At 41.7% G+C, this 26,551-nt stretch overlaps 2 protein-coding genes across 8 annotated transcripts in view; both read left to right on the plus strand.

Moving 5' to 3' along the window:
- LOC308083967 (protein MTSS 1-like) overlaps window positions 1-17,913 on the plus strand; it is an 81,795-nt gene extending 63,882 nt beyond the window's left edge. For 3 of the 7 annotated variants that reach the window (XM_080426406.1, XM_080426408.1, XM_080426410.1), the window contains 10 exons: window positions 7,910-8,067; window positions 8,301-8,408; window positions 8,807-8,904; window positions 11,088-11,358; window positions 13,345-13,479; window positions 14,438-14,674; window positions 15,081-15,305; window positions 15,572-15,731; window positions 16,208-16,465; window positions 16,700-17,913. In XM_080426406.1, coding sequence (XP_080282532.1) covers window positions 7,910-8,067; window positions 8,301-8,408; window positions 8,807-8,904; window positions 11,088-11,358; window positions 13,345-13,479; window positions 14,438-14,674; window positions 15,081-15,305; window positions 15,572-15,731; window positions 16,208-16,465; window positions 16,700-17,274 — 2,225 coding nt within the window. In that variant the 3' untranslated portion in view covers window positions 17,275-17,913. The remainder of the gene's footprint in view (window positions 1-7,909; window positions 8,068-8,300; window positions 8,409-8,806; window positions 8,905-11,087; window positions 11,359-13,344; window positions 13,480-14,437; window positions 14,675-15,080; window positions 15,306-15,571; window positions 15,732-16,207; window positions 16,466-16,699) is intronic. The other 4 variants (XM_080426407.1, XM_080426409.1, XM_080426412.1 and 1 more) reach the window with 3 other exon arrangements.
- Window positions 17,914-24,279: 6,366 nt separating this feature from the next.
- Window positions 24,280-26,551, plus strand: part of LOC308083992 (transmembrane protein 65-like) — a 52,140-nt gene continuing 49,868 nt past the window's right edge. Inside the window, exon 1 of the mRNA XM_080426449.1 lies at window positions 24,280-24,532. The gene's annotated coding sequence lies outside the window, so the exon portion shown is untranslated. The remainder of the gene's footprint in view (window positions 24,533-26,551) is intronic.

The following is a 26,551-nucleotide window of genomic DNA, read 5'->3' on the forward strand; positions in this document are numbered from 1 at the left end:
TTCATTTACTTTGCTGGAATGAGACCATTAGCCCTTACCCACGGCAAATAGGCAAACCGTTCCAATAGCATTTCCATTTGTGTGCGGTTAGGCACGGAACGGTTGCAAATCGGGCCCATTCCTGGTTTGATAACCCTGCTCAACATATCCGAAGAGTACCAAAGGGAGGTCTTAATAGCATAGGTTTTCACTGATTTGGTTTCACATTTGCGTCACTTACGTTGATATTCATCTGGTCCGACAGCATAATCCAGGAGAAAGTAGATACTGGATGATTGCTGATTCGTTGACCATCCTGGGATACATGGAACATGCAAAGCAGTGCAGAGAAAAACACATGCATTAAAATGAAAAGAACAGCATAAATATATTGGATTTTGTTGGTGATTGATAGATTCTGTTTCATTTTGATGTTGTTGCTGCTACAGTATGACACCTGAATTTCCCACCGGGAACCATTAAAGGTTTATCTTGCCTTATCTAAAACAAAACTAAAAAGAAACGAAAACAAATCCAAATCCTCCACATCGTAAGAGTGCGTGCAAAAGATAATTACATGCGCTTCGCGTAGACAGACGCAATTGCCGATGTTTGCCGTCATTTGTTGTCACTTTAGTTTAGTTCATAGTTCATAGGAACCTCCTAATCCTGAATCCAGTTCCACTGCTATTTGAAACGTGAATAATAACCGTTCACACGAGACCGGCCTCATCACAGCCTCGGCACAATCCTGGGTAAGAGCCTTTTGTGGATACCTGTGACAGTTCCCAGGGTGAATTCCCACTGAAATGGACATGTTTTATGTTTTTTTATTTGTATTAGCAGAACATTAAAGTACTGTAAGCTCCTTGGGGTGTGTGTATAATTACACACACCCCATTTCACTACCAACAGGCCAACTCGAGAAGACGTGACATAAGTACCTGGATCGTCTGGTTTCCAGGGCTGCACAGGAGCTGTTTCTACTTGCATGCATTGGTAGACCGGGCCCAAGAATATAGGGAATAACTGTATGTTTGAAGGTGGAATTACCATTTTTAAGACAGGAGCCTGTCAACGGGTGCAGTGTTTGACCTTTGAACAAACCTCAAAGTGTTTTTGGTTAGGAGGGAAAGAGGAAGTAGCAATCTGGGCCTTGTCATTCACACTGTGTTGAATACAGTATCACATACGCTCTTTCAACCTCACACACACACACACACACACACACTACTAGGGCAACACTGTCAGACGTACTGTGACATAACAGCAGTTTATGTCCAGCCCTAACAACCCCTGTGCTTTCCCACAGGCTGTCATTTAATGCCTGTAACCCTGTGCATTGTCTGTAATGAGCACAGTACACAACATGATGCCAGCTCACTGGTGGGGATTCAATTCTGGGTCCTCTATGGGTCAAATATAATATCAGCCGTTTAGACTGAGAGGAAATCCTCAATGCTCCTTTTCAGACTTTTAGACTAGGTCAGTTTTCCAAAAATCTTAACCCCGAAGGCAAATCGTGTTAATTTATGACACACATGTTTTTTAGGGGTATTAAGGTGTGCTGAATCCAAATCTGCTGTGTGTCAAGCTCAAAAATGGCCGCTAAGCCCTCAAAATGGACCATTTAAAGATGGCGGCCACCACTATGCTGAAACATAATAAAACACTATATGTTTGATTAAACAAGGTAGAAAATAGACTGAAATGTGCTTTTTTATGTTTACATATATGGGGAATACAATGAAATATTCTGATATAAGATCAATTGTGAAGGAACCACTTTTATATAATTTATATTGTGAAAATTGGCCTCTTTGGTAATGAATAATGTTTTTTTCTTTTCCTTTTTTTTGGGTTGTTAATGAATAATTGCTTTAAGATGTACAATTGCCTTAATTTGTGTTTCTGACTTGTATTTGCAGGCAGCAGACACATGGACTTAGTCCCAGTCATCCTCAGTGTTCTGGCAGGTGTTGCCAAGTTTCTTGCAATTACACGCTTCAATGCACTCCATACGTACTTTCCTGCAGCCACAGCGTTGGCTGAGACATCCCTTTGTGCAACTGCATGACGTGATCTCCCTGCATGCTTTTGGCATAGGTGGCAGAGAAAGCAGCCGTGGCACCAACTGACCATTCAGGTGCATCCATCCCATTTCGGTCACTGGAGGAAGATCAGGATGTGGCAAGTGAGCTTGGTTCCAGACAAGAGCTTGATAGTGGGAACGCATGATGTGAAACTTTGCTGCATCTGAGGTTGGTGGCAGAGTCTCTTGTGCACGACCTATACAAAACAACTTGACTCTTGCTTCATTGCATGTATCAACTTCAGGCACACCGTATATCTTACAGATGAATTTCTCTGTTGACCTCGCTATGTCTACTGTGAGAGGGCCTTTTCCAAGCCCAATGAGATCTGTGTGATGTTGCTGGAACACCTGCAGGGCTGTTTTCTTACTGTGGCCACTGAACTGAGACACGCTGTCACAGCCAGTGACAGCATGGAAGGCAAGTAGTGTGTCAACTTGATCAGCAGAAAGCAACGTGCGAATTTCATGTACTGGAAGAGAGACTTCAAGATCTGGATCCGATGACTTGACAGTGGTCACTTCGGCAAACCCCCCTGATACAATGATGGTTAGATTATTTGGGCTGTGTTTAATCAGATGGTTTGAAAGCAATAGAGCAAGGTCTGCTTTATTTTCCTCAAGTGCCATGAAGCTAGACCAGTCTGGTGGAAGAGGAACGGACTCGTTCTCTATTTTACGACGTATTGGTCGGTGGCGCTGCTTGCGTTTAATCCTTGTGCCTGCTTTGATCGTTAGCTCTTGATACCTGTCAAAGACTACATCAATCCTCTGGCAGTTTTCTCCCATTTTAAGAACAGCTCCAGCAAACATGTTGGCATATTCACCAAATGTTCTAATGCCAGGTTGCTTTCCTAGTGCCATCACGAGTGCTTGGCCATCAATGAGCAGGCAGCTGGAATCATCAAGTGTAACTTTTGCAGGGGTTTGGACTTGTTCTGTCAGTATGTTTACTAGCACAGATTTGTTTGTGGAATGTAGACTACCATAAGTTGTCGCCAAAGATAGTGGGATGGTCATGAGTTCATGTGTAAGGATGTTTTCAAGGTTTACCTGGCGCCCTGCTCTGTAAGCTGTAATGAGCCTTTGTAGAATGTTCCTATCCACTTTGATAGTGTTTTGCTTGCCCTTGGAAAGTTGCTCAACTTCATATAAAGAGGCAAATGTCTTGGCCTTATTCTTTCGAATAGGTGATTTCAGAGCCAAGTGCTGGTCACTATCTGGAGGCTCATATAGACGTTTCTCGACTTGTCCAAGTTCTTCTGCATTAAGCAGAGATTCCTGAATCTCAGATGTGACTACATCCTTGTTGATCATGTTTTTCAATGTGTCTCCACCATCTTGAAACACACCATGCTGTTTCAATGACACAACTATCCTGCCTTCATCAGAGTCGTCTTTCTCCATTCTTTTTGCCAGACCCAGGGGGTCGGCCTACATGAGGCTTTGTCGGTCGGTCTGTCCCTCTTTTCCTACCCAGCCATTCAGATGTCGCATGACGTCACCTCGACGTCACCTTTAGTATTTAACCACTAGGGGTCTGGCACATCCAGGTCTCCTGGTCTAGTTTTTGTGCACTCATTGTGTGTGTACTCATCATCTTCATTGCCTGATGTCATTCCTAGCAAAGCTGATGTCTGAGAAACTATGTCTGTCCTCAGATTATATGACAATGTCCATCTACTCACTGCAGACGCTATTCTGGTATTTATGTGTGTGTGTGTGTGTGTGTGTGTGTGTGTGTGTGTGTGTGTGTGTGTGTGTGTGTGTGTGTGTGTGTGTGTGTGTGTGTGTGTGTGTGTGTGTGTGTGTGTGTGTGTGTGTGTGTGTGTGTGTGTGTGTGTGTACACAATTGTATTGTGGACAGTCGTTTCTCTTTGGAGCGGATAAAGTTGGTTGGAACAATATTCACCAATAAATGACAATTTTCACAATATATGAGTTTTAAGCAGTTTCCTCACACTTGATTTCAAATCAAAATATCTAATGAAAAACCTGAAAAAAATCTGAAAACCTATTAAAAAAAAAAAAATCAAGTTTCTACCTTGTTTAGTCAAAAAGATGCTTTGTAATATATTACAGCATAGTGGCGGCCGCCATCTTTAAATGGGCTTAGCGGCCATTTTTGAGCTTGACACACAGCAGATTTGGATTCAGCACACCTTAATACCCCTAAAAAACATGTGTGTCATAAATTAACACGATTTGCCTTCAGCACTTTAAATAAGCACATTTTCTGAAATCCTGCCTAGTCTATTTAATCACTGCCCTTGAGCAAGGCCCTTTACCCCTAATTGTTTCAATGCTGCCCAGTGGCCAGTTGTGCATGGTTGCGGGTGTGTGTGTGTGTGTGTGTGTGTGTGTGTTTGTGTGTGTGTGTGTGTGTGTGTGTGTGTGTGTGTGTGTGTGTGTGTGTGTGTGTGTGTGTGTGTGTGTGTGTGTGTGTGTGTGTGTGTGTGTGTGTGTGTGTGTGTGTGTGTGTGTGTGTGTGTGTGTGGGGTGTGTGTGTGTGTGTGTGTGTGTGTGTGTGTGTGTGTGTGTGTGTGTGTGGCCTTTGCACACTACCAGCCCACTGCTCCTTGTCAGCTTGCTTGAAAAGAGTTTTTCAACTCTGCGAACCCTGTGCCAGAATATCTAATAAATGTCACCAAGCTGCTGCTGCTGTGTGGGGGTTAACAGTATAGTTCGTTGAGAAAATGTCCAAACAACTGCCATTTGGTTGACAGCGTTTGCCCCGGACCATGTATGTTTTAACACAGCTGACCTCAGTAAGAACTGCTCCCCGAGTGTTGATATTAGTGTTACCTTCAAGCAGTTAAAAGTAATTGAGCCGAAAGGAAATCCTTTTGTTATTCGCCCTTCAGGAAGACTTTGAAACTGATGCAGTAAGAGGGTGTTTTGCGAAGCACTATCCCTCCAACACAGAGTTTGATACTGGTCATGATAACATCAGGAGCATTTGATTTCAAGGCACCCAAGGACACTGTATGAAAACAAAACAACACAGACATTGCTATTTGACCCCTTTTCAGTCTTGGTACCTCATGATTGGGTCTACAGTAGCTCAGTTCCTCCAAAACCACCTTGGTTACATTGGGAATACACTTCTTCTGCCAAACGTCAAACTACTGGGAGAGAAAACCGAATTTGCAGAATACTCCCTCTGTGCACTGCACATGCCAGCGAGACACCACAGCATAGCTGACTTTATGACTTCAAAGACTACGTATCCACTGCAGGGCCAAGTGAGGCTTACGGGCTTACAGATGCAATTCGACACTAACAGTGTCATTAAAACTTTGATGGACTTGGGTTCAAATCGCAGCGTTTATCTCAAGGGGCCTGAGCACCATTAGTTTGCATTAGAATTCATATCAGTTTGTGAATCATTTCCTCTGGCAACACACTAGTAAAATGATCCCAGTAATGAGCCATATGCCTCAGCCTGTAGTGGTACCCAGACTAGTACTGGCTGGCCCTGTTCGGCCCTGCGGATGAAACCATGCAGGCTTTTAGAACTTCTATGTCCTTCTCCACTACGCTAGCTCTCCAGAAAACCTCATACAGTCTAATTATATACTTGTCTGCTTGAAAGGCTGCCTTTGAATTGTGTCGCAAGTAGCCTATGGAGAAAAACTGAAACTATATGCTGCAATTTCAACTTTCCGCTTTGGTTTCCACGGCCCATCTCCTCCCATGATATTCTCCATGTTGTTTTTATAGAAAGAGATTGCCGTAAACACAAACATAACTCACATTCTTGAGAAAGCGCCGGCTGCAGACGTGAAACCAAACTTGGTAAATGTTTGGATTCCCTCGATGTGGAAACACTTCAGTCTTGTTTTGTGAATGACCTCAAAGTAGACCTAAGCTCTGTTCACACAAGACCGGTAATACCTGGATATGTCCCGTGATCTGTAAGAACCGCTGAGATCATCACTGGTCGTAAATCCTGCAACAAAAATCTGCCATGTCTGTAATTTGTAAATTCTCCTTCTATTTACCTACGTGAAGGCAAGGAGATCAGGGCAAGTGTATTTACGTCACTTTTCTTTACTGAAGCTTGTTGTGTATACACAGTAAAATCTTAATCTTAAAGTCTTCATTTAAGTCATAGTAGTAGTCATAAATTAACACTCTAGGTGTGTGTGTGTGTGTGTGTGTGTGTGTGTGTGTGTGTGTGTGTGTGTGTGTGTGTGTGTGTGTGTGTGTGTGTGTGTGTGTGTGTGTGTGTGTGTGTGTGTGTGTGTGTGTGTGTGTGTGTGTGTGTGTGTGTGCGTGCGTGCGTGCGTGCGTGCGTGCGTGCGTGCGTGCGTGCGTGTCTAGGCAACCCAGTGCACATTGCCATTGTTCTTGCAGTCTGAGACAAAGCAGCGAAATTGGACAGCTGACCACATCCTAGACCGTAATGACAGACAGTTCACAGAGAATAAGTGATGGCATTTCCTCAAGATGCGGATGTGTGTGTGTGTGGTGTTCTTCTACTGACATGCGCTGTAAAGGGCCCCAGGTCAAACCTCAGTGTGAAAAGCCAGTTCATTGTCTTTCTCCAGACTAGAGCAGACAGATGGCACAGAGTTCCTCACTGTGGCTGCAACCTTGAAGTAGGAAAGTCAAGACTGTGTGTGTGTGTGTGTGTGTGTGTGTGTGTGTGCGCGCACGTGCCTGTGCGTGCGTGCGTGCATGTGCGTGCGTGCATGTGCGTGCGTGCGCATCCGTTTGTGTGACAGCAGTTAGATAATGCCTTTTGAGGTTGTCGTCTTGGGAAGTCGCCAGCCTTCCTGCCACCATCGAAAATTCAAGAGGACTAGATATAGCCTCAGGGTAGCCTATCTCAGTCACAACGTCTCAACACACACACACACACACACACACACACACACACACACACACACACACACACACGAGAAACCTTCATGTGATAGCCATGTCTGGTGGGTAACACATGCAGTTGGAGGATCCACAAACATAGGGTAGCTTCAGCGGCAGATGGTGTTGAGCTCACCTCCGCTACCTCCTGTATGTCTTCACCATCTCTCTCCCACCATTTCTGGACACACCCGGTAGGCAGTGGTGGACAGTAACTCTCACTTACGTAATTCTTTTGGCAAATGTTAAAATTCCCAATACAGTAATAAGGCATGAAGTCTCATGTGGCACCGGTGCAGAAAAAGAATACCATAAAAAAGTGTACTTGAGTATTTACTTGAGTATATACTATGCCCACTACTGCCGGTAGGAACTTGGAAGTGATAAAGAATAGAGTAGAAAGACAGTCAAAAGAGGCTGCCTCTTAACACACACATGCACACACACACACACATGCACACACACACACACATGCACACACACACACACACACACACACACACACACACACACACACACACACACACACACACACACACACACACACACACACACCGGACTCAATATAAACGGCAGATAACTTTCTTACTCTGTCAGTCCGAACAAAAGACAAGTAACACATCCATGACAAGAGGAACCCTTAACGTGGAGATGATAACCAAAGAACAGTTGTGAAGACAGTGATAGTTATCATCAAATACAAGGATGTATATGTAATACAATGGACAGAGGAAACAATGAGAATCAAAAGGCAATAGGCCTTTACAACAGGTCCTGGACTCTAGATAGTTTTTGAACATTTTACATTTTCTTGTGGCTTATTCAATTTATAAATATCATATTGTGTCATAAATTCCTTGTGTGTGTCTGTCTCTCAGTCAGTCAGTCAGTCTGTGTGTGTGTGTCTGAGCATGCATATTCTTTACCCCACACGCTAATGTGTGTGTGCGCTTTGCCACGTTTCTTCAGGTCGTGGGGACATCCAGCCTCAGTTGGACAGTGCCATGCAGGATGTCAGTGATAAATACCTTCTGCTGGAGGAGACGGAAAAACTGGCCCTGAGGAAGGCGTTGATAGAAGAGAGACAGAGATTCTGTGGCTTTGTGGCCATGCTACGGCCTGTAGTGGTGAGTAGTAACATACTGTATACAGTGCGTGCACGCACGCACACACACACACACACACCACTTGACATGAGACATACATAAAAATATAATCAATAATAAATACCTTAAATGTACTAGAAAGGTAAAATAGTAACCCCTATTTGTGACCTCTTATTACAGCTTTTCTAGTTTGACTCTCAAAAAATGTTCTCCAAGTATAATATTCCGGTCTTCTGTTTGTGTGTTTTATTTAGGATGAGGAAATTTCCATGTTGGGAGAGGTCCACCATCTCCAGGCCATCTCTGATGACCTCAAGGCCCTGACATCTGACCCTCACAAACTGCCTCCTGCCAGTGAACAGGTGAGAGAACAAAAACAAAGGGTCAAGTGGCAGGAAGTGCAGATAAAGGGACAACGAGAGGTGGACGCAAAGACATCCTGGTATTGATTTCACACAGATAGGTGGAAATGTCTGATGAATATGAGGTTGAAGCAAAATAATAAGACTTGTTTAAAAACGTTTTGTTAATGGCATCCGTTTTAAAACAATGACACCAGTTGGAATGCCACCAAACGTGATTTAAATTCTACAGTTTTTTCTATATTTTAGTCCCTTTCAGAGGATTGTAAGTCCTGGACTCGATGAGTTTTTTTTCCTCTGGTGATTTCTCCCTCTACTGATGCAGCATGGGCCATATTTCCCTCTTTAAACAATATCTAGAAATAAATCAACCCAGTGTATTTTCCTGCTTTCTTCAGGTGATCTTGGACCTAAAGGGCTCGGACTGCCACTGGTCATATCAGACACCGCCATCTTCTCCCACCACCACCATATCCAGGAAGTCCAGCATGTGCAGGTTGGTCTCCACAGCCAATCGAATGGCCTGGATTGTCTAATTAACCATTCAGCAGAGCTATATTAAACACATTAGTCTGCTTCACATCTTCCAATAGAGGACTCAAAACAACATCTACAATCAGATCACTCTCCCAAAACGTAAAGCATGTATTACATAGTATTATACGTCTGCATATGTTTGGAAGGCTGCCAGGCATTGTGTCGTTAGTGAACCACTAAGTGATTATAACAGTCCATAAACTATGTATGTTTTCAGACAAGTAATTCAATCCAAGGAGACGGAATGCATGATTTAATGCAGTTTTGTGTGGTGAGCACATAGGATCTGCTCTACATAAACAATATAGGCCTTTGAATCCTTTCAGTAATTGAAAATCCACTGATGTATGAGTGCAATAGCAGCTTCATCAGATAAGAGGGGTGGAGAATTGGGACAAACTTTTCACTATTTGGACTGATCTATGTGTGCCCCCCAGTGGTGGACATGAGCTACTACAGCCTCAAGTATCGCAGTCATTCAGCACAGCCATTTGATCCTTTACTGTTCCTGTTTTGCTGTTGGCTGTAAATCGATCCGTCTTGCTGAGAAACACATTTACAGTGTTCGTAAAAAAAGAAGAAGAACATACTTTGAAGTAGGAGAGGAGCCTCAGGTTAATGTCAAAAACGTGAAAATGTGGTGTCCATCAGGCTCCATCAGAGGTCATCAAAGGGGTTTGTTCAGTAGCAGTCGTCAGCCGACATCTTTGACTTAATCATATATGACTTACATGGGAATATCACATGATGTCCTCTGGTACAAAGAATGAGGGCTTTTGTTGTTGCAGTTTTTCTTCTGAATCAAGAAAGATACATTGTGTTTGTTATGTAATTCTTAGGAATCTACATTTTCATAGTGATATAAGTTTTTAAGTTAATCTTCTATGACCCAGACATGATTTTGCAGCTATTAGTTTTCTTTAGGCTACCAATTTAAAGTATATTGCACTCACCAAAACAAGGTAGACAGATATTCATAATGCATTTATTCAGAATAATTGAACAATCCATGTCCGATTATTATTCTTCCTATTGCTGGGCCCGTTTATGGGTGTGGACTCAGTTTTATAAAAAGCCCTGGTCTATGCTGTGTGTAAACACTAGTACCATAACATACTGTACCCTGTTCAGACAAAGCCCTTCACGCTGTGTTCTCCCTGTTGTTTGTATTTGTATGTATTTGTCCCATTGACTGCTTCCTGCTGTGGGGTCGTGTTTTGCTGTTGCCACATAAACAATACCTTGGAACTTCAATCTCCAAGCAAAACATTGTGTTAACTCCTTAACCCCCGGCTTAATCACCCAGACGTTTGTGATAGCCATATAAAGAAAATTTAGCATACCATAAAAGTAATCTGACATAGATTTTAGTTTTTCCACTTCCTCAAAAAAGAAATCAAGAAAAAAAGAGAAAAAAAGATATCTACATACAGTACACATAGCGTATCCAGCTGGTACAGTACTGTATGTACTTTTAGACATAAGGTGCATGAACATAGCAGCAGGTATGTTTTTCACATTTGATTAACCCGTTTTACATTGTGTCTAATTTTGTTTAACTTAATTTATTATTAAGTAGTCAGCTAAACACAGTACTTATTTCAACCTATGGCAATTTAGACCACCATTTCACACAGTAGTGCAGATATTGCATCATTCACCTTTCTCACAAAGTCTACATAAGATTTTTTATTGCATTTATTCTATTCACATAATAATCAGATGCAACAGCAAGGGTGCAGTTTTTGTATGATTTTGCGTTAAAAACAACAACAAAAACAGACACAAAGATCTCCCATAGTCATGGAATCCTGGGATGTCCTGTCTTGTTAAGTGTCATTATGATTTCATGTCTGTTATGTCGGTTATGTATGTGTGGATTTGTTCCTTTATCATTTAAGTGATTGGTTTGGTCTCAGTCACTGCCTGCTGCATCTTGGTGTGCTGTGTTAATTGTTTCCCTCCCCTTGTCTCCCTCACTCCTCTCCCTATATCCCGCCCTGCTATTCCCTTCATCCTTGCTTTGTCCATCTCCTCTTTCAATCTGTCTTTGTCTCCAAATGAACCCTTTTACCCCTACTCTCACTCCCTAACACCTCCTACAACACCCATACCACACACACAAACACGCACTCCCTCTAGCAGTAGCCTAAACAGTGTTAACAGCAGCGACTCGAGGGGCTCCAGTGGCTCTCACTCTCATTCTCCCTCCTCCTCCTCTTCCTCCTCTTCCTCCAACCACCTCTTCCACCACCACCACCACCATCACCACCGGTACCGTAGCTCCACGCTGCCGCAGCCGGCGCCGGCTCGCCTCTCCAGCATCTCCTCCCACGACTCGGGCTTCATCTCCTCGTCGCAGGACCACTATGCGCCGTCCAAGTCGCCCTCGCCCATGCCAGTTGACGCCAAGGTGAGAAGAAGCCACTTAACGAGACACACATGAGTTAAAACTGCACAGCCATAAGCCTGGTTTATATCCTGTTGTACGATAGTATGAATAAAAGAGTATTAAAAAATAAATATAACCATAACACAGACGCAAAAGTAAAACATGGTTATGCTACCCAAAATACTGATTGTGATTTATAATCACTCCTTATAATCACTCCTCACCTGCCTAGACAAAGCTAATATTACAAATAAATAAATACAGGTTTAGAACGGTGATTAAACGGTGATTAGTTCATCCATACCATGGTATAATGTGTATATAATGTGTCCACTTTTAAGTCTTTTTCACCCCTGAAAACCGTATACATTTTAACTGGCAGTCAGAACATGGCAACAGATAATCCTGCCTCCCAAGTTTGAAAACGATAGTACATTTAGAGAGAGACATTGAGGACTTGAGATCGTCAAATTCACTCCTCAAAGACCATATGTCTCACAGCACTATAGCTCCTTAGCTCCTGTAAAAGGCAGCTTCCTGGCAGCAGTAAGTATATGTGATCATAGTTGAATCATTCTAGCGCTATTATTATTGCACAGGAGCACAGGAAATTAGTTGACGTCTGCCTCCAGTCTGGCCCAGGGCAGCACAGGTCAATCCCAGCCTGCTATTTTAGAGTCAACCAATTTGACAAATTGTGGTTAGGTCTGAGTACAGTAGAGATCTACAAGAGCCTACAATATGCTAAGTACGGGGGATTTAATAAGCATGTCACAGTAAACTGAAATGCTTTTGACAGTGTTTTGACATTCCACCCCTGTGACCTCCTGCACTGTGTCAGCAGAGCAGGGCTTAATCTCTTCAATTTGACCAATTCCGCTCAGAATATGTAGAATCCATCTTTCAGATAATTACGACTGAGTTGGTGGAGGAGACCTCATTCCCATGCATGTGGGTTCTAACTCAACCGTGAGGCTGGCTCTGGGAACTCACCAGTATGTAGATGTTTTGGTTGACGTCCAACAGCCGGAGTTTCCCTATCCAGAAAACCAGTGAGATGCCATGGGGTTTTATGGTCCTCTGAGGTGGTTTGGCATGGTAGCACCTGACCCAATTACATCTCAGGCCCAAGAGTCAGCCTCCTCATTGCCTCACTCTTGGTAATTCTACAGTAGTTGAGGTTTGCTTGGGGCCCAAAAACAATAGCCTGGTTTCCATTACAGGGCCAAACAGAGCTAGCTTTGTTTCCACTAGAGGGCTGTCTGGCTATCACTTCATTTCTATGTTCTCCCAAAATAAAACCCAAACTGTCTTTTACACTTCAAAAATGATAATATACGGTACCTGCTGATAAATGGTGTTTTGAAGAACTGAAAAGTGTTGCCCTGGCCCGATAGCCCCCACCTTGGCTCTCTTATGGAGATATGGGAACTGTCCAAATTAAAACTCTTCCCCTGTGACCTCCTTGGCCACAGCTTCAGTTATGCTAACAGAACACTGCTGATTTCCTTTGCTGCACCTTTTTAAAGAGAAGACGGGCAATTCATTCTGCTATGGCCCCCCTGAGCTCTTTTCTGTATCCACCTGTATGGATTGGTCACATGGCTGTACTACTGACTGAAATGTTGCTTCCGCCTTCTAACAGTGCACTTGTCTAATCTCCTTGTCTCTCTGTCTTTCTTTCTCTATGCAATTCTTTCTCCATTGCATGTGTTTGCACACATGCATGCATTCCCTATCCTCCTGTGTTTCCACTGCGTCTCTCTCTCTCTCTGTCTGTCTGTCTGTCTGTCTGTCTGTCTGTCTGTCTGTCTGTCTGTCTGTCTGTCTGTCTGTCTGTCTGTCTGTCTGTCTGTCTGTCTCTTACTCGCTCCCCTATACCTTATCTCTCTCCTCTCACTGGCTCTATACTTTCCCCTTCCTCTCTTCTCTCTCTCTCTCTCTCTCTCGCCCCCCCCCCCTCCTCCATCTCTCCACCGTGTTCCTCCTGTTCCTATGCGCCTCCAGCCGTGTCTCAGTTCCAGCTCCTCTGAGGCATCAGAGTCTGGTCAGCCTCACAGTGACTGCAGCTCCCCTTCCTCTCTCGCTCCTCCTCCTCCTCCTCCTCCTCCTCCTGCTGCTCCTCAGCTCACTACTGACAAGGTGAAACACTCTCATCCTCCATCACTTCACCCAACTCCTCTCTCCCTCCCCCCCAATGTCCACGTTAGTTCCCCACAGGGGAAGCTCCTCTTCCTGGCTGTAGCTGAGGTTTTGCTCTTTGTGTTGCTGCTGTGACACAACATGCCATTAAGATTTCCTTAAAAGAGAAAGGGTTTTTGTGCAACCACTAACCAGCCAGTCAAGAAATTAGCTACTGAAATAGCTTGGTTTGTTTATCACCGACATTGTTAAATGGCTAGCTTGTTATGTCTTGCTCCAAGCTCCCTGGCAGGTACTGTAGATAGGTCAAACACACAGCACAGGCTAAAGGTCGATATTTTCTCTCCAGTTAACTCAATTCAACTTAATTTTTCATCACAAGTTTACTCCAGGTATTAAAGAGTGTGTGAAATTCTTTTGTGCAAGCTTCCCATAAATTGCAGTTACATTTAAAATAAATAATAAGAGTGAAATTGAGAATGTATCAAAATAAATATCAAATATATAGTGTGAGACAGAGTAACATAGTCTCTTGACAGCAAATAAATTACATCAAATATAGCAACAGATATCAAATTATGCATAAAATGTATAGGAATGGGAATGTATACAGTCATACCTACAGTATATACATAAAGTGAGTGAGTCAGCATTCAGATCAACATTTATTGGTTCATCTGTACTCTGAAATGTTGATCGCCACATTTCATTTGTGTTGTGATGTGATCTGTATGTGTCCTATATTGTTTGCATTTTGATTTAATTTGTACAGTGATGTTGTGTTGTGTTTCTTATGATTTGCATCAGGACCATTGATGCTGACTGTGACTTGTCTTTATCATTTTCAATAATTTGTTGTTCCCATTTTTTGTGTTTGTTTCTGTTTTTCTCTGTGTGTTTCGTGTTGTTCACGTCATCCCTCATCGCCTCTGACCACACACACACACCCTACCCTCAGTTGTCCAATGGTTTTGACCACTACGCCCCTGCCGATCCCCCCTACCATCTTAGCAACGGGGGGAGTTTAGGCTCAGGGTCCAACACTGTGTTCCCCTTCTTCCCTGCATCCACCTCCTCTTCCTCCTGCCCCACCCGCTCCTGGTCGCGTCCCGCCTCCGCCTTGCTCCCAGACTTCCCCCACTACTGCACACTGGGCTCCAACATGGTGCCTTCATCACGGGTCCCCAGTTGGAAGGTTGGTCCATCCTCTTCATCGTCTCCTCGTTCCTCCACCCACCCACCTTACCCACCCACCCACCCACCACTCTACACCACTCTACATCACTCTACCTCATTCAAAAACCAGAATTCTGATTGTCAGTGTTTGACTTTACTACATTGAATAAGTGACATGCATAACATAATCCATTTTAGTAGTACGCAAAGGGGAGAGCTAACAGGGAGTACACAGTCATTTAGAAAGATATACCGTACAATTATCTTCTGGGACGGTGTCGCTTTCCCAAAAATAGCCGATCTACAAGCTCACAACGCGTCGCATCGCGACACGTAGTGAGCTTGTAGATGAGCTGTTTTCGGCGAGGTAGATGTCGTAGGACAAAGTAAAAATCAGGCTTAACGCTTGTGGCTTTTCCTCTCAGGACTGGGCCAAGCCAGGGCCGTACGACGGGCCAATGGTCAACACTCTGAGGCGGAAGAAAGACAAGGACAAGGAGCCGGCCATAGCGGACAGCAATGGCAATAACGGTAGCCCTCCATCTGTACCTCAAGCTGCTGCTGCTGCAGTGTCAACAACAACAACAACAACAACAGCTATCTCAGCAGCAGAGGAGGAGAGGAGCAGAAGTATAGCTGCTGCTACCAAGGTCAGCTTTAATGGGTCTCATGTTGTTTGTTCTTTCTATACAGCTGTGTTTTCAGCTTTTCCACCCCAGCAAGCGGTAACTTTTCAGTGGACATTTTACATATTCATTCTTTCTTACTTTCTTTCTTCCTTACCACCCTCTATTCCACATTCAAACCGAGGTTGTAACCAGGAAAGTCTGACAACCGGCCCAGACTCTCCTTTCCTTCACAAATGAATTCATTCATTAATGCATTCACTAAATCATTGATATTTGTCTTCCTCCAGGCTGGTGATATAGACGCCCATGAGGAGTTAGCACTGGCCCTTTCCAGAGGTTTACAGCTGGACACCCAGAGGTCCAGCAGAGACTCAATCCAGTGCTCTAGTGGTTACAGTACTCAGACCAACACGCCCTGCTGCTCTGAAGATACCATACCTTCACAAGGTAACATTTATTATAAATGTCTACTGACACTCACCCTTTTATGATTATGTTAATACAATTTGTATGTACATTGTCTTGTCTAAATGTTTCTCTCTCTCACTCTAAAAAAATGTGAGTTTGACTTACAATTAGGAAAAGGTTCAGGTTAAACGCAATACATGCTCCTTCCGACTTCTGAACTTTTCTTTCGGAAAAGGAGATGAGATACATTTTTACGTCATTCAAAACTTCCGATAGTTCTGATGTCGGAAGGAGCATGTATTGACCTTTAGGTATTTAGAGGTTGGGGTTAGGGTTGGAGTTGTGCTAATTTATAAAACAAAAATCTCATGTCACTCACACTAAGGTCCCTGGCAGGTAAATAGATCTTCTCCTGAAGAAGATTTTTATGATTGTAGTTATTGGTCCAGCATGTTTACGTGCATCGTCTCTTTGTCCACAGTTCCATGTTAACCCTGTATCTCCTCCCCCTACAGTATCGGACTATGACTACTTCTCCATGGCGGGGGACCAGGAGTCTGAGCAGCAGCAGTCTGACTTTGACAAGTCGTCCACCATCCCCAGAAACAGTGACATCAGCCAGTCTTACAGACGCATGTTCCAGGCCAAGCGACCAGCGTCGACCGCAGGCCTGCCCAGCACACATGGCCCCTACGCTGGACAGGGGTACTACCCTGGAGGACCCTACCCTTCCACACCTATCCATACTGGAAACTATCCAGTAAACCCTGCAGGTGACTACACTGAATTATACCGTTTATGTCAAGTGCTATGAATTTAATTATGTAGCTCAGATATAAATATTATACAACTGAAATAATGATTTTAAAATTAGTTATTTAAGTTATTTTTTTTTTGTTACTAAATTCAATAATTCTTTAATTGAATTTAGAAGAATTTAGAATTGAGAACTGTCGATTGTTATCATCGCTGTTGGTGTTAATATTAATTGTATTCTATGATTACAGGCACCTGCTATTCAAGCCAGGGGGTTTATTCTGGGTCCTATGCAGTGTCGGGACCATATCCAACAAGCCAGGGTCCAGTTGACGTCACCCCTGGGACTGCCACAATCCGCCGGACGCCCTCCACCAAACCCCAAGCCCGCCGTTCAAGCTCTGTCCTTGGCACGGGTCCAATCCATATCCGTACACCCGTAATCCCAGTCAAAATCCCCACCGTGCCCGATCTCCCAGTGGGGGTTAACGGGAGCAGGAGCGGAGAGGAGATTGTAGGAGTAGGAGAGGCGAATCCTGACTCTCCTACTCTCGGAGGAGCAGGAGCAGGAGGAGAGGAGGTCGGGGTGATGCCAGTGGCCTCTTGGAGTGGTCAGGCGTCAACCAACCCGCCCGCTCTTGCCCTCTCCCAACAACCAACCCATCAGCTGTACCTGAGCGAGGGGGGTCAGGAGGAGGTCGGAGAGGAGGAGGAAACAGACGGGGTGGAGGGTCAGTCAGAGGGCAACATGCTTGTAGCCATCCGCCAGGGAGTCAGACTGAAGAGGACCCTCACCAACGACCGCTCTGCACCACGCATTGCGTGATGACCTCCTCAATGGTTGTAAATGCGTGGCTCTCCCATTGTTTCCAACCCAGGTGTAGAAAACTTTTAAAGAACAGTCTTCCTGTGCTAATATATCAAGACACTTATACTTGATGGATTCTCCACCTTTCTGTGAGGTTACACCCCTGTGATTATTAATCTGTACAGCCACTCATAATGCCAAGGAAAGTGACATTCACTATTATCCTGAATAATAGTGAATTGTTTACCACAAATCATTTTAGCATTAACATGGTTGTCCCATTTGGCTTACAGTGAATCAAAGATGATCTAAAAACCTGGTATCTAACCTGAAAATGGGTTACACAAACGCTTCTGGTGCTTCCCTTCAGGGCAAACTGAGTCAACTCCTAAGACTGTGCTGCGGAAGAGAACAACGTTTCATCCAAATATTTGATCTAAGTACTGTTGATCTTAGGAACATGTTTGGGGGAAATCCTCCTGCTGGAGTTGAACCATCTGATCTTGTTAGTGAAAACAAGTGGACAATTCAGAAACTATTATTGATTTATTAACTCGGCAAGACAGAAAAGAATCACCTTTAAACACCAATGCTCAGTATTCTCATATCATTAACCCATTAATACCTGGAACGCATCTGTGTCACTTTTAGATTTCTTTAGGCTATTCAAAAATAGCAGATATACAAGCTCATAGCGCGGCACCGAGTGCCGCGCTACGAGCTTGTAGATCTGCTATTTTTGAAAAATCGAGGGTTTTTTTTTTTTTTTTTTTCTTCAAAATTTTTTTAGGATTTAGAAGATATTTCTAGAATCTTCTCAGGTCTTAATGGGTTAAAGAGTTGTGTTAAGTATGTTGGGCACTGTTGGACAGATTGACTGCCCACTGTCTGAACGGGTGTGCGAGAAGAAAAGGCAAATGGTCGTCGAATACAAAGAGAAATCGGCATCAAGAGCAAGGCATTCGGCTGCATTGGCTGCCGTGGGTTCTTTTCATTTGCACCATTTTGCGTCCCAAATTTCAATATATCGAACGCTCATTTACAGGGGGCGCAAAATGACTTGGGGAAAGGGGGGCTTGGGTTACACCACACCAGTCTTCTGTTCAGAGTGCTGGGACAGCCTGCATGCTCAGGAGTGTGGAAGAATGAGTGACAGCACATGGGCATCACTGAAGTGACATGTCACTTTGGGCTGCCTTTATCCATGCAGGAAAGCTTCAAATGGATGAATCTCCTCTCCTGATGGTGTGCAGGAATAGTCACACTTTAGTGACTACAGCGTCACACTGTGGACAGACACCGCAAAGAAAGCAAAGGTTGGAATCACTCTTTCTTTGTTTCAGATCTTTATTTAGTATTTACACAGTTTGTAAATAATTATAGACGCTTTGCCTCAATTGCTGAGGAGTTTGTTATCCTCGTTCTCTGCGGACTGTGACTTTTTACTTAATCCTCCTCATGTTCTTTCAGGGTGCCAAAAATAATTTGGTTTAAACACTGTTAAATACAGTATGTTTGTTCATTTCATACAATGATTGATATTGAGTTTGGGGATTTGAGATCAATTAGCTTTAGTATGGGAACTGATTTTTGTTTTCTCATGAATTCCTTTCTCTGTCGTTTTTCACAGTAACTACATGCTGAGCTTTGTAGCATGTGTTGATAGTTTATGTGCCCAATATTAGCTCTCTTCTTTGGAATAGCATTTATTAGCCATGCCACAGTCTGCTGCACTTCACATATAACTACTGTTATAAAAACTGTAAAGTGTCAAAATACAGGTGTGTGTGTCTGCCATGATAAGCGCATTAGTTTAAGTTTATGAATAGACGATGTGTGAGAAATATAAAATCCACTTCTGGAGCTCAGACATTGTTGATGTTGCAACAGTATAATGTTTTTACATTAGTTATAAGCTGTGTTTGAGTATGCCATACTATTTTGTTAATTGTCTGTTTAGGTTGGTGTTATAAAATGATCATTTTTGTTCTGTTATCTACAAAACGCATGAATCCTCACCTCTCCTAGTACCTTATTTCTTCTGATTAAGAAGTGTTTGTGTTATGTTGAGTGAAAACCTCCTATCTCCATTTTTGGATTTCTGTATTTAAGGTCATAGACATAGAGTGAGTTTTGTCACTCTAGAGAGTGTTATAAATTGTATATTTTGGAAACAAACAAAAAAGATGGTATTCAGCCCAAAATGATTATATGGCTGTTTTTCTCTTAATTAGTGGTTAGAGAATTTCCTTTCTTTTTGGAGATAAGAGGCTTTCCTCCTACTGCAGCATTTTAACACTAGCTAAAAGCTTTTAGCATCACTGAGTTATGCTCTGTATGTGTCGTCATTTGATTTATTTTTCAGTTGAAGCACTGTGAGACCATGGCTAATCTTTATGAGATACAGTATATGAACCTGTAAATATTATTCAACTCTAATTAGTCTAAGGAACTCACATATTTAATTTATTTTCTATCTCCTTCTCTCTCAGTCTCTCTTAACCTATCTATATTTTTATACTTAGCGGAATATAGACTTGTTTTGCCTATCCATGCATGTATTGTCTGATGTACATTAGTTAGTTTTAATTGTCAGTGAAGTGTTATTCTGCTGTGTCTCATTTATGTTAGGATCCCCCGGTTGCCTGTCGGCGAACGTGTCTTCTCTGACACAGTAGCTCCGTCAAAAAGGAAAACCATCCAGTAGATTCCATCCACAGTTTACTTGATTGTGCTAGATACTCTGCCACTTTCAAATGACTTCAGGGGCCATGCAGGGTTAATGTCATCGGTTAATGTCATCGAAAAGTAGTGTTTGCCTGCCAAACATGCCCCTTCCAAAATTGGACACACATTGCACATTACCTAATATACCTACGCCTAACCAGCTTTGTTCTGTGTACATCTTAGCCTGGGTTTCCAAGAATCATCTTTGCGTGAAAAAATGTCCTTCATGTCAATGTATGTGTTTGTTTCTGGATTGGTTTTCGTGTAATTTATGTTTTGTCAGGTAATAGTGGAAAGTGACAAAATGTAAGTGATGATATAATGCATATCATAATTCATGGCATACACTGCAGCCTGTGGACCCATTAAACTGCTATTACTATTGCTAAGATGTTTTAGGAAACCTTGCCATTGGAATTGCATATTCTTCACAACTGAGTTTTATTTTGTTCTGTTATTATTATGTAATGTCCGTCCACATGTATAAAACCTCCAAGACTATATTGTCAACCTATAATTTCCATTTCCAGCCCTCTGGTGTCTGTGATATTTAAATCTAAAGCAGAAGATTATTTCTATGTTGCCAAATAATACAATTTGTAAACAATAAATAAATACCCTATCAATAAGAAAGTGAAGCTTATAGTTTGCAATTAGGGTGACTGTTAAACCTGGTTTCTAATAGTTTAGTTGGTAGTTTGAAAGGAGAGTTGACCTCTCTCTCCCTGTACAGTTCAACAGGATATAAAGCAATCTGTTTCAGGAATTAAAGGGTTGTTATTTTCTGTGTAATAATGACTGCTTTAGCAATATAATAAAAGGATACATGTTGTTTGGACCCTTTCTCTTTAAATACTTAGACAGGCTATGCTGATGACCAGTGGTGGAAGAAGTACTCACATTTTTTACTTGAGTAAAAGTATCAATACCACAATGTAGACATACCGGTACTCTGTTACGAGTAAAAGTCTGGTATCAGAATTTACTTGAGCAAAAGTACAACAGTATTGGCATCAAAAAATACTGAGGTACCTAAACTAAAAGTACTCGTTATGAAGAATGTCCCAATTCAAGTTTTCAAAATGTATACAAAAACAGCAGATCTACAAGCTCACAACAAATGTATAAATGTATACAAAAACAGCAGATCTACAAGCTCACAACAAATGTATAAATGTATACAAATGTATACAAAAACAGCAGATCTACAAGCTTTTAGATCGGCTATTTTCAAATAGCTGGAGTATATATAGAGCACCAAGTAATTAGTAACTAAAGTTTGGTATTTGTATTAAAGGTGTAGTGGAGTAGAAGTAAAGGTTTTGAAAATTGGAAATACTAAATAAGAAATACCTCAAAATTGTACTTAAGTACAGTACTTGAGTAAATGTACTTAGTTACTTTACACCACTGCTGATGACACCTGCTGAACAGTCATCACACTTCAGTGCACCACCAATGACATCATTATTGTCTTTACCAATCATCAGATGCTAATCATCAGCTTGGGAAATGGCCTGCAGCAGGTGTTTACAATAAATGATGATTATAGGTCCATAAAAATGATATTACGCAGTAGCCTACGCACTAATCTGAGTTCCCAGAAGTTTTCGCCAGCTCTGGCGAGGATACCTACGCACAGTTGCGAGAACCCAAAACACAAGTGGTGGGAAAAGTACTCACATTTTGAGTGAGGTAAAAGTATCAATACTGCAATGTAGAAATACTCTGTTACAACAAGTAGGCTAAAGTAACTAGTAACTATACGTTTTCATATATTTGTGGCGGAGTAAAAGTACAATATTTGTCTCTAAGATGCAGTGGAGTAGAAGTAAAAGTACTGGAAATTGGAAATATTCAAGTCAAGTAAAAACCTTTTTTTTGTTTTACTTAAGTACAGTACTTGAGTAAATGTACCTCTGGCCACAGCAAACTTGTTACACCACCTCCCACAACACCACAAACAAGACTATGAAGACTTCACTCCAAGATAACAGGTGAGGTAACCCAGTTCGGAAGCGACGCGTTGTGAGTCACAACGCACAACTTGGGTTGGGAATTAGTGCAGCTAGCTCTGGTCAGCTAGTTCCAAAAACAATACATTTCTTTGTTCTCTACAGCTTAAGGGACTGGGCAACATCTATGTAAATCGATATAGTTTCAAAAAAGTACAAAGAATAATATACATAGTTACATACACACAATACGTTTTGGTCCAAAATCCTAATGTTATGCTATAACCTTAAAGGCAGATTCTATACTTAAGTTTACCACAAGGCGTCGCTCTTGTCAAAGCTTTTACTAGATATGCCAAGCTCCTCCTGATACCAGTTTAGAATAATGTAGTCCATTGATTTAATTAATATTTTATTAGACAGAAAATGCAAACAGCACGAGTACAGTGTAATAATAATCTAAATCTGCAAAGTAACTATGTGACTTAAGTTTTCAAATAATTTTGAAAACTTACACTACTACTTGAGTAAATGTACTCAGTTTTCGATTAATTGAGTACAAAGGACCCCAATGAAAACAAGCCATAGTGCTTTCTTGGGTTTAAAATCCTCTTAACATACCTTGTATTGAACTGTACTTCCTTGTGCTTGTCTTTGCAAACTGTTAACAAAGTATTCAATCAAAATCCACCACTGAACATTGGTCATTTCGGTTAGGAATGGACAGAGGAAAGATAAATGACAATTATGAAGTATGATCAAGTCAATACAGTAGGCCTATCTTCTCAGATAAAATGTTACATTCTTTACTGGCCTTTTTGTCTTATCTAATGTGTCTTTTCATGTCAGTCACAATGGTTAATAGTGTCCAGACTCCAGGACAGACACACACACAAATATTTATTTTTAGATTTCCCAAAGACCCAGTGAGGAGCACAAAATGGGTAAAAACCATTAAAACAGCTGGGTCAGTTTTTATTTTTGTTAATGTTTTTAATTTTATGGCTGATAAGGTGAAATACCACTTTCATCCAGCAGATGGCAGCATGTAGGTAGGGCATTTGTTGTGGTGAGTCAGGACCATAGGTCAGGCAGGACGCAGTGCTGTCCCATTTCAGAGGCAGAACTGTGCCATATGCGCCCTTCGGAGGGTAGCGCGACTACCCACCCTACCTAGTGCACCATACCCACCCTACCTACCCACCTTACCTAGTGGCTAGTGCACCTAGCCATGGTTCACATCGTCTGTCATAAGCAGTCATGTTTCAGGGCTACCTAGGCACCTTATATTGAGACGCAGGACTTATCTGTCTGTGGAAACGGGTTTGATCGATGTGATCTCTGTTGCTGCTCATGTAGAAAATAACTTTGTCATGACGTCATGCTAGGGCTGTGCTTTCTCTCATCTTAAAATATCCTAGATGACAGCCATAAAGGGAGATACACCCAGGCCAGCAGACACACCTCCATGATGTGACTGTACACGCACATCTCTGATCTCTCACTGAGCAAGCATGTGGGAATACCGACTAGCACATTTGATTAATTTGTCTGCGCAAAGCGCACAATGATTAACGTTATATGGATTAATAGCTGTTGTATTCTTCTGTGGCAAGTCTGGCAACAGTGACATACTTTCTAGGCAGCATGTAAAGACTAGGCAATGTGTAGCTTCATCCTGAAGCACTCTTCCACTTCACACTAGTAACCTACAGTAGTCGAGGCATCTGTGTTATTATTACGTGACGCACGCCGTCGTCGTTACGCAGCTCGAAAGCAACTCTTCCATTGGAAAGTATGAGGGGCTGTGCCTGATGACCAGTGTTGCCATGTCCGCTTATTATAAGCCACTTTGGGCTTGTTTTTCTGTAAAGTTGCTTGAAAATATTTGCGCGTTGTGGTTTTTTGGGCTTGTTTCTAAAGTGAATTTGCTTATTTGGGCTTGTTTCCTAATGTTTAAACCAGTGGTGCTCAACCATTTTCATATCGAGGACGGAGACAAAAATGTAGGCCTACTACGGATGGACCCTCATCTGAAAATATGTTGTGCCAGGGACCACACCCCCCCCCCCCCCCCATACGAGATTTGTGTTAAAATGTTTAAAATTTATTTTTGTATTTTTCTTTAAATAGCAGACACAACGCGTCGCATTGCCACCGTTGTGACCTTGTGGATCGGCTTTTCAAATAGCCGTAGCGTAGCCTAGTCACTTCTTTTGGGCTTATTTGTCTAGACCTGGGTGCTTGTTTCTCTCGTAAAACCTGGCAACGCTGATCAGGATGGAAAGGAAGCCCTCCTCCCATCCTCCCATCAAAAGCTCCGTCCTATCCGACCTAGAGCTTTTACCTCAGCCTTATTATACTCACGAAAATGTCATTTTTATTAGGCTACATTTAAACACTTAAATTTAGATTTAGCAGCTAAATACATATTATAGATCATCCGAGAAGCTTCAATCCAAATAGATGACAAAACACAGAGCAGCTGAATAAGGTTATACTGTACGCGCCGCCAGGCCATCATCATCTGTCTTTCAACGGCTTTTTAACGGGCAGATTGTTGGACGGGACAGCGCTGCATCAGCTGAACAGAGGTGCGTCCTATTGCAAGTTAACCGTTAACATTAATGACAGAGATATACGTGAGTGTGTTAGGCCTACATGTGTTCTTTGTAGGCTACTGTATATCTAGCAACGGATCAAGACTATCATAGATGTATTTTTTATCGAGTCTGACTTTTACTTTCGTATCTATTGTAGATGTAAAAATGTCGAAATCAATCAAATAGCATCTATGACTCTTTATCCAAGGCTAGTATATATCCACTTTAATTGCTCACACGGGCCTGCATTTTGTCCTGAAATGACCCATGCTCAGTTTCACTCAAGATGTAGTCAGTGGCTATAACCTAGAATAACTAACGCGATGTGTTATTTTTGCAGCGAGTAGCGCATATGATGTGATGACAAATTATATTATAGAAGAAAATCATACATTTGAATGTCATATCGTGTCATCAGTCATCACATCGTGTTGTGTTGTAGATTACACAGCCTAGTCCCGTTTGGTATGGAAGTCCATAGGTCCAAAAATTAAATAATAAATACCACAATGAAATAAATAATAAACACAATGATATAAATACAAAATACAATTAAATAAATACAAAATACAATTAAATAAATAAATGTATTTATTTATTGTGTATTTTTTTATATATCATTGGGTTTTCTATTTATTTCTTTGTGGTTCTTATTTATTTCATTGTAACTTTTAATGTCAACCTATATATATTACATGATGCCACTTTTAGCTATTTAATCAAGTCCATTGGTCCCAAAATTAAAAATAAATATCGCAATGAAATTAATAAAATCCACAATGATATAAATAAAAATACAAATAAATAAATAAAAAATACAATTAAATAATAAATGTATTTATTTATTCTGTAATGTTTTTTATTTTATTGCGTTTTATATTTATTTCATTGTGACTTTTAATGTCCAACCTATATATATTACATGTTGCCACTTTTAGCTATTTCATAAGGTACATTGGTCCAAAAATGTTATAACAAATACCACAATGAAATATATAAAAAACATCATGATATAAATAAAAAATGCAAATAAATAAATAAATACATTTATTTATTTTTTAGTGTTTTCATTTAATTGTGCTTTTTATTTATTTATTTTGGTATTTATTAAATGGTTTTTTTTATTTCATGCTGTCTTTTCAAAAGAATGGCTTCCATTTACCCAATCATGGATTTCATGCCTGTCTTTTCAACAGAATGGCTTCCATTTACCCAATCATGGTTTGACATCGCCGTCTGTCAATCAACAGGAACGGGGCGGGACATAGGGCGGGACCTATTTGCTGATTGGGTAATCCCTGGCTCTGGATTACTTTGGTCTGTCTGTAAACTGAAGCCAGCTCCGCCATTTTTAAATCCCACTGAATATCACTAGTGTTTTTATCTGTAGATAAAGTAGGCCTATTATAATCGATTTGTAGTAAAAGTTATGGCATATGTGAATGAGAATGACTTGAGGGATGTGATGTTTACTTTAGATTAGATAGTTGTTGTTTTTTTCGCGGACCCCCCCGAGGACCCACCCCGCGATTTCCTCCCTCACTAAAATGATAGCCTACTTACTTGTTAATGTTTTTTTTCTTCACACATGAGAGAGAGAGAGAGAGAGAGAGAGAGAGAGAGAGAGAGAGAGAGAGAGAGAGAGAGAGAGAGAGAGAGAGAGAGAGAGAGAGAGAGAGAGAGAGAGAGAGAGAGCGAGAGAGAGAGAGAGAGAGAGAGAGAGAGAGAGAGAGAGAGAGGAGAGATGAGAGAGAGAGAGAGAGAGAGAGAGAGAGAGAGAGAGAGAGAGAGAGAGAGAGAGAGAGAGAGAGAGAGAGAGAGAGAGAGAGAGAGAGAGAGAGAGAGAGAGAGAGAGAGAGAGAGAGGAGAGAGAGAGAGAGAGAGAGAGAGAGAACGAGGTGGTCAGCAGTGTAAATGGCTCTTACAATTTAAATAAGGCTACAATGACCAGTTACAGATACACTTCATCCACCTGAAAGGTTGCGAATAGTTGCTAGGCTACTATACTTT

This window comes from Gymnoscopelus braueri, assembly GCF_963280865.1.
Source record: "Gymnoscopelus braueri genome assembly, chromosome: 4".
Classification (NCBI taxonomy): domain Eukaryota; kingdom Metazoa; phylum Chordata; class Actinopteri; order Myctophiformes; family Myctophidae; genus Gymnoscopelus; species Gymnoscopelus braueri.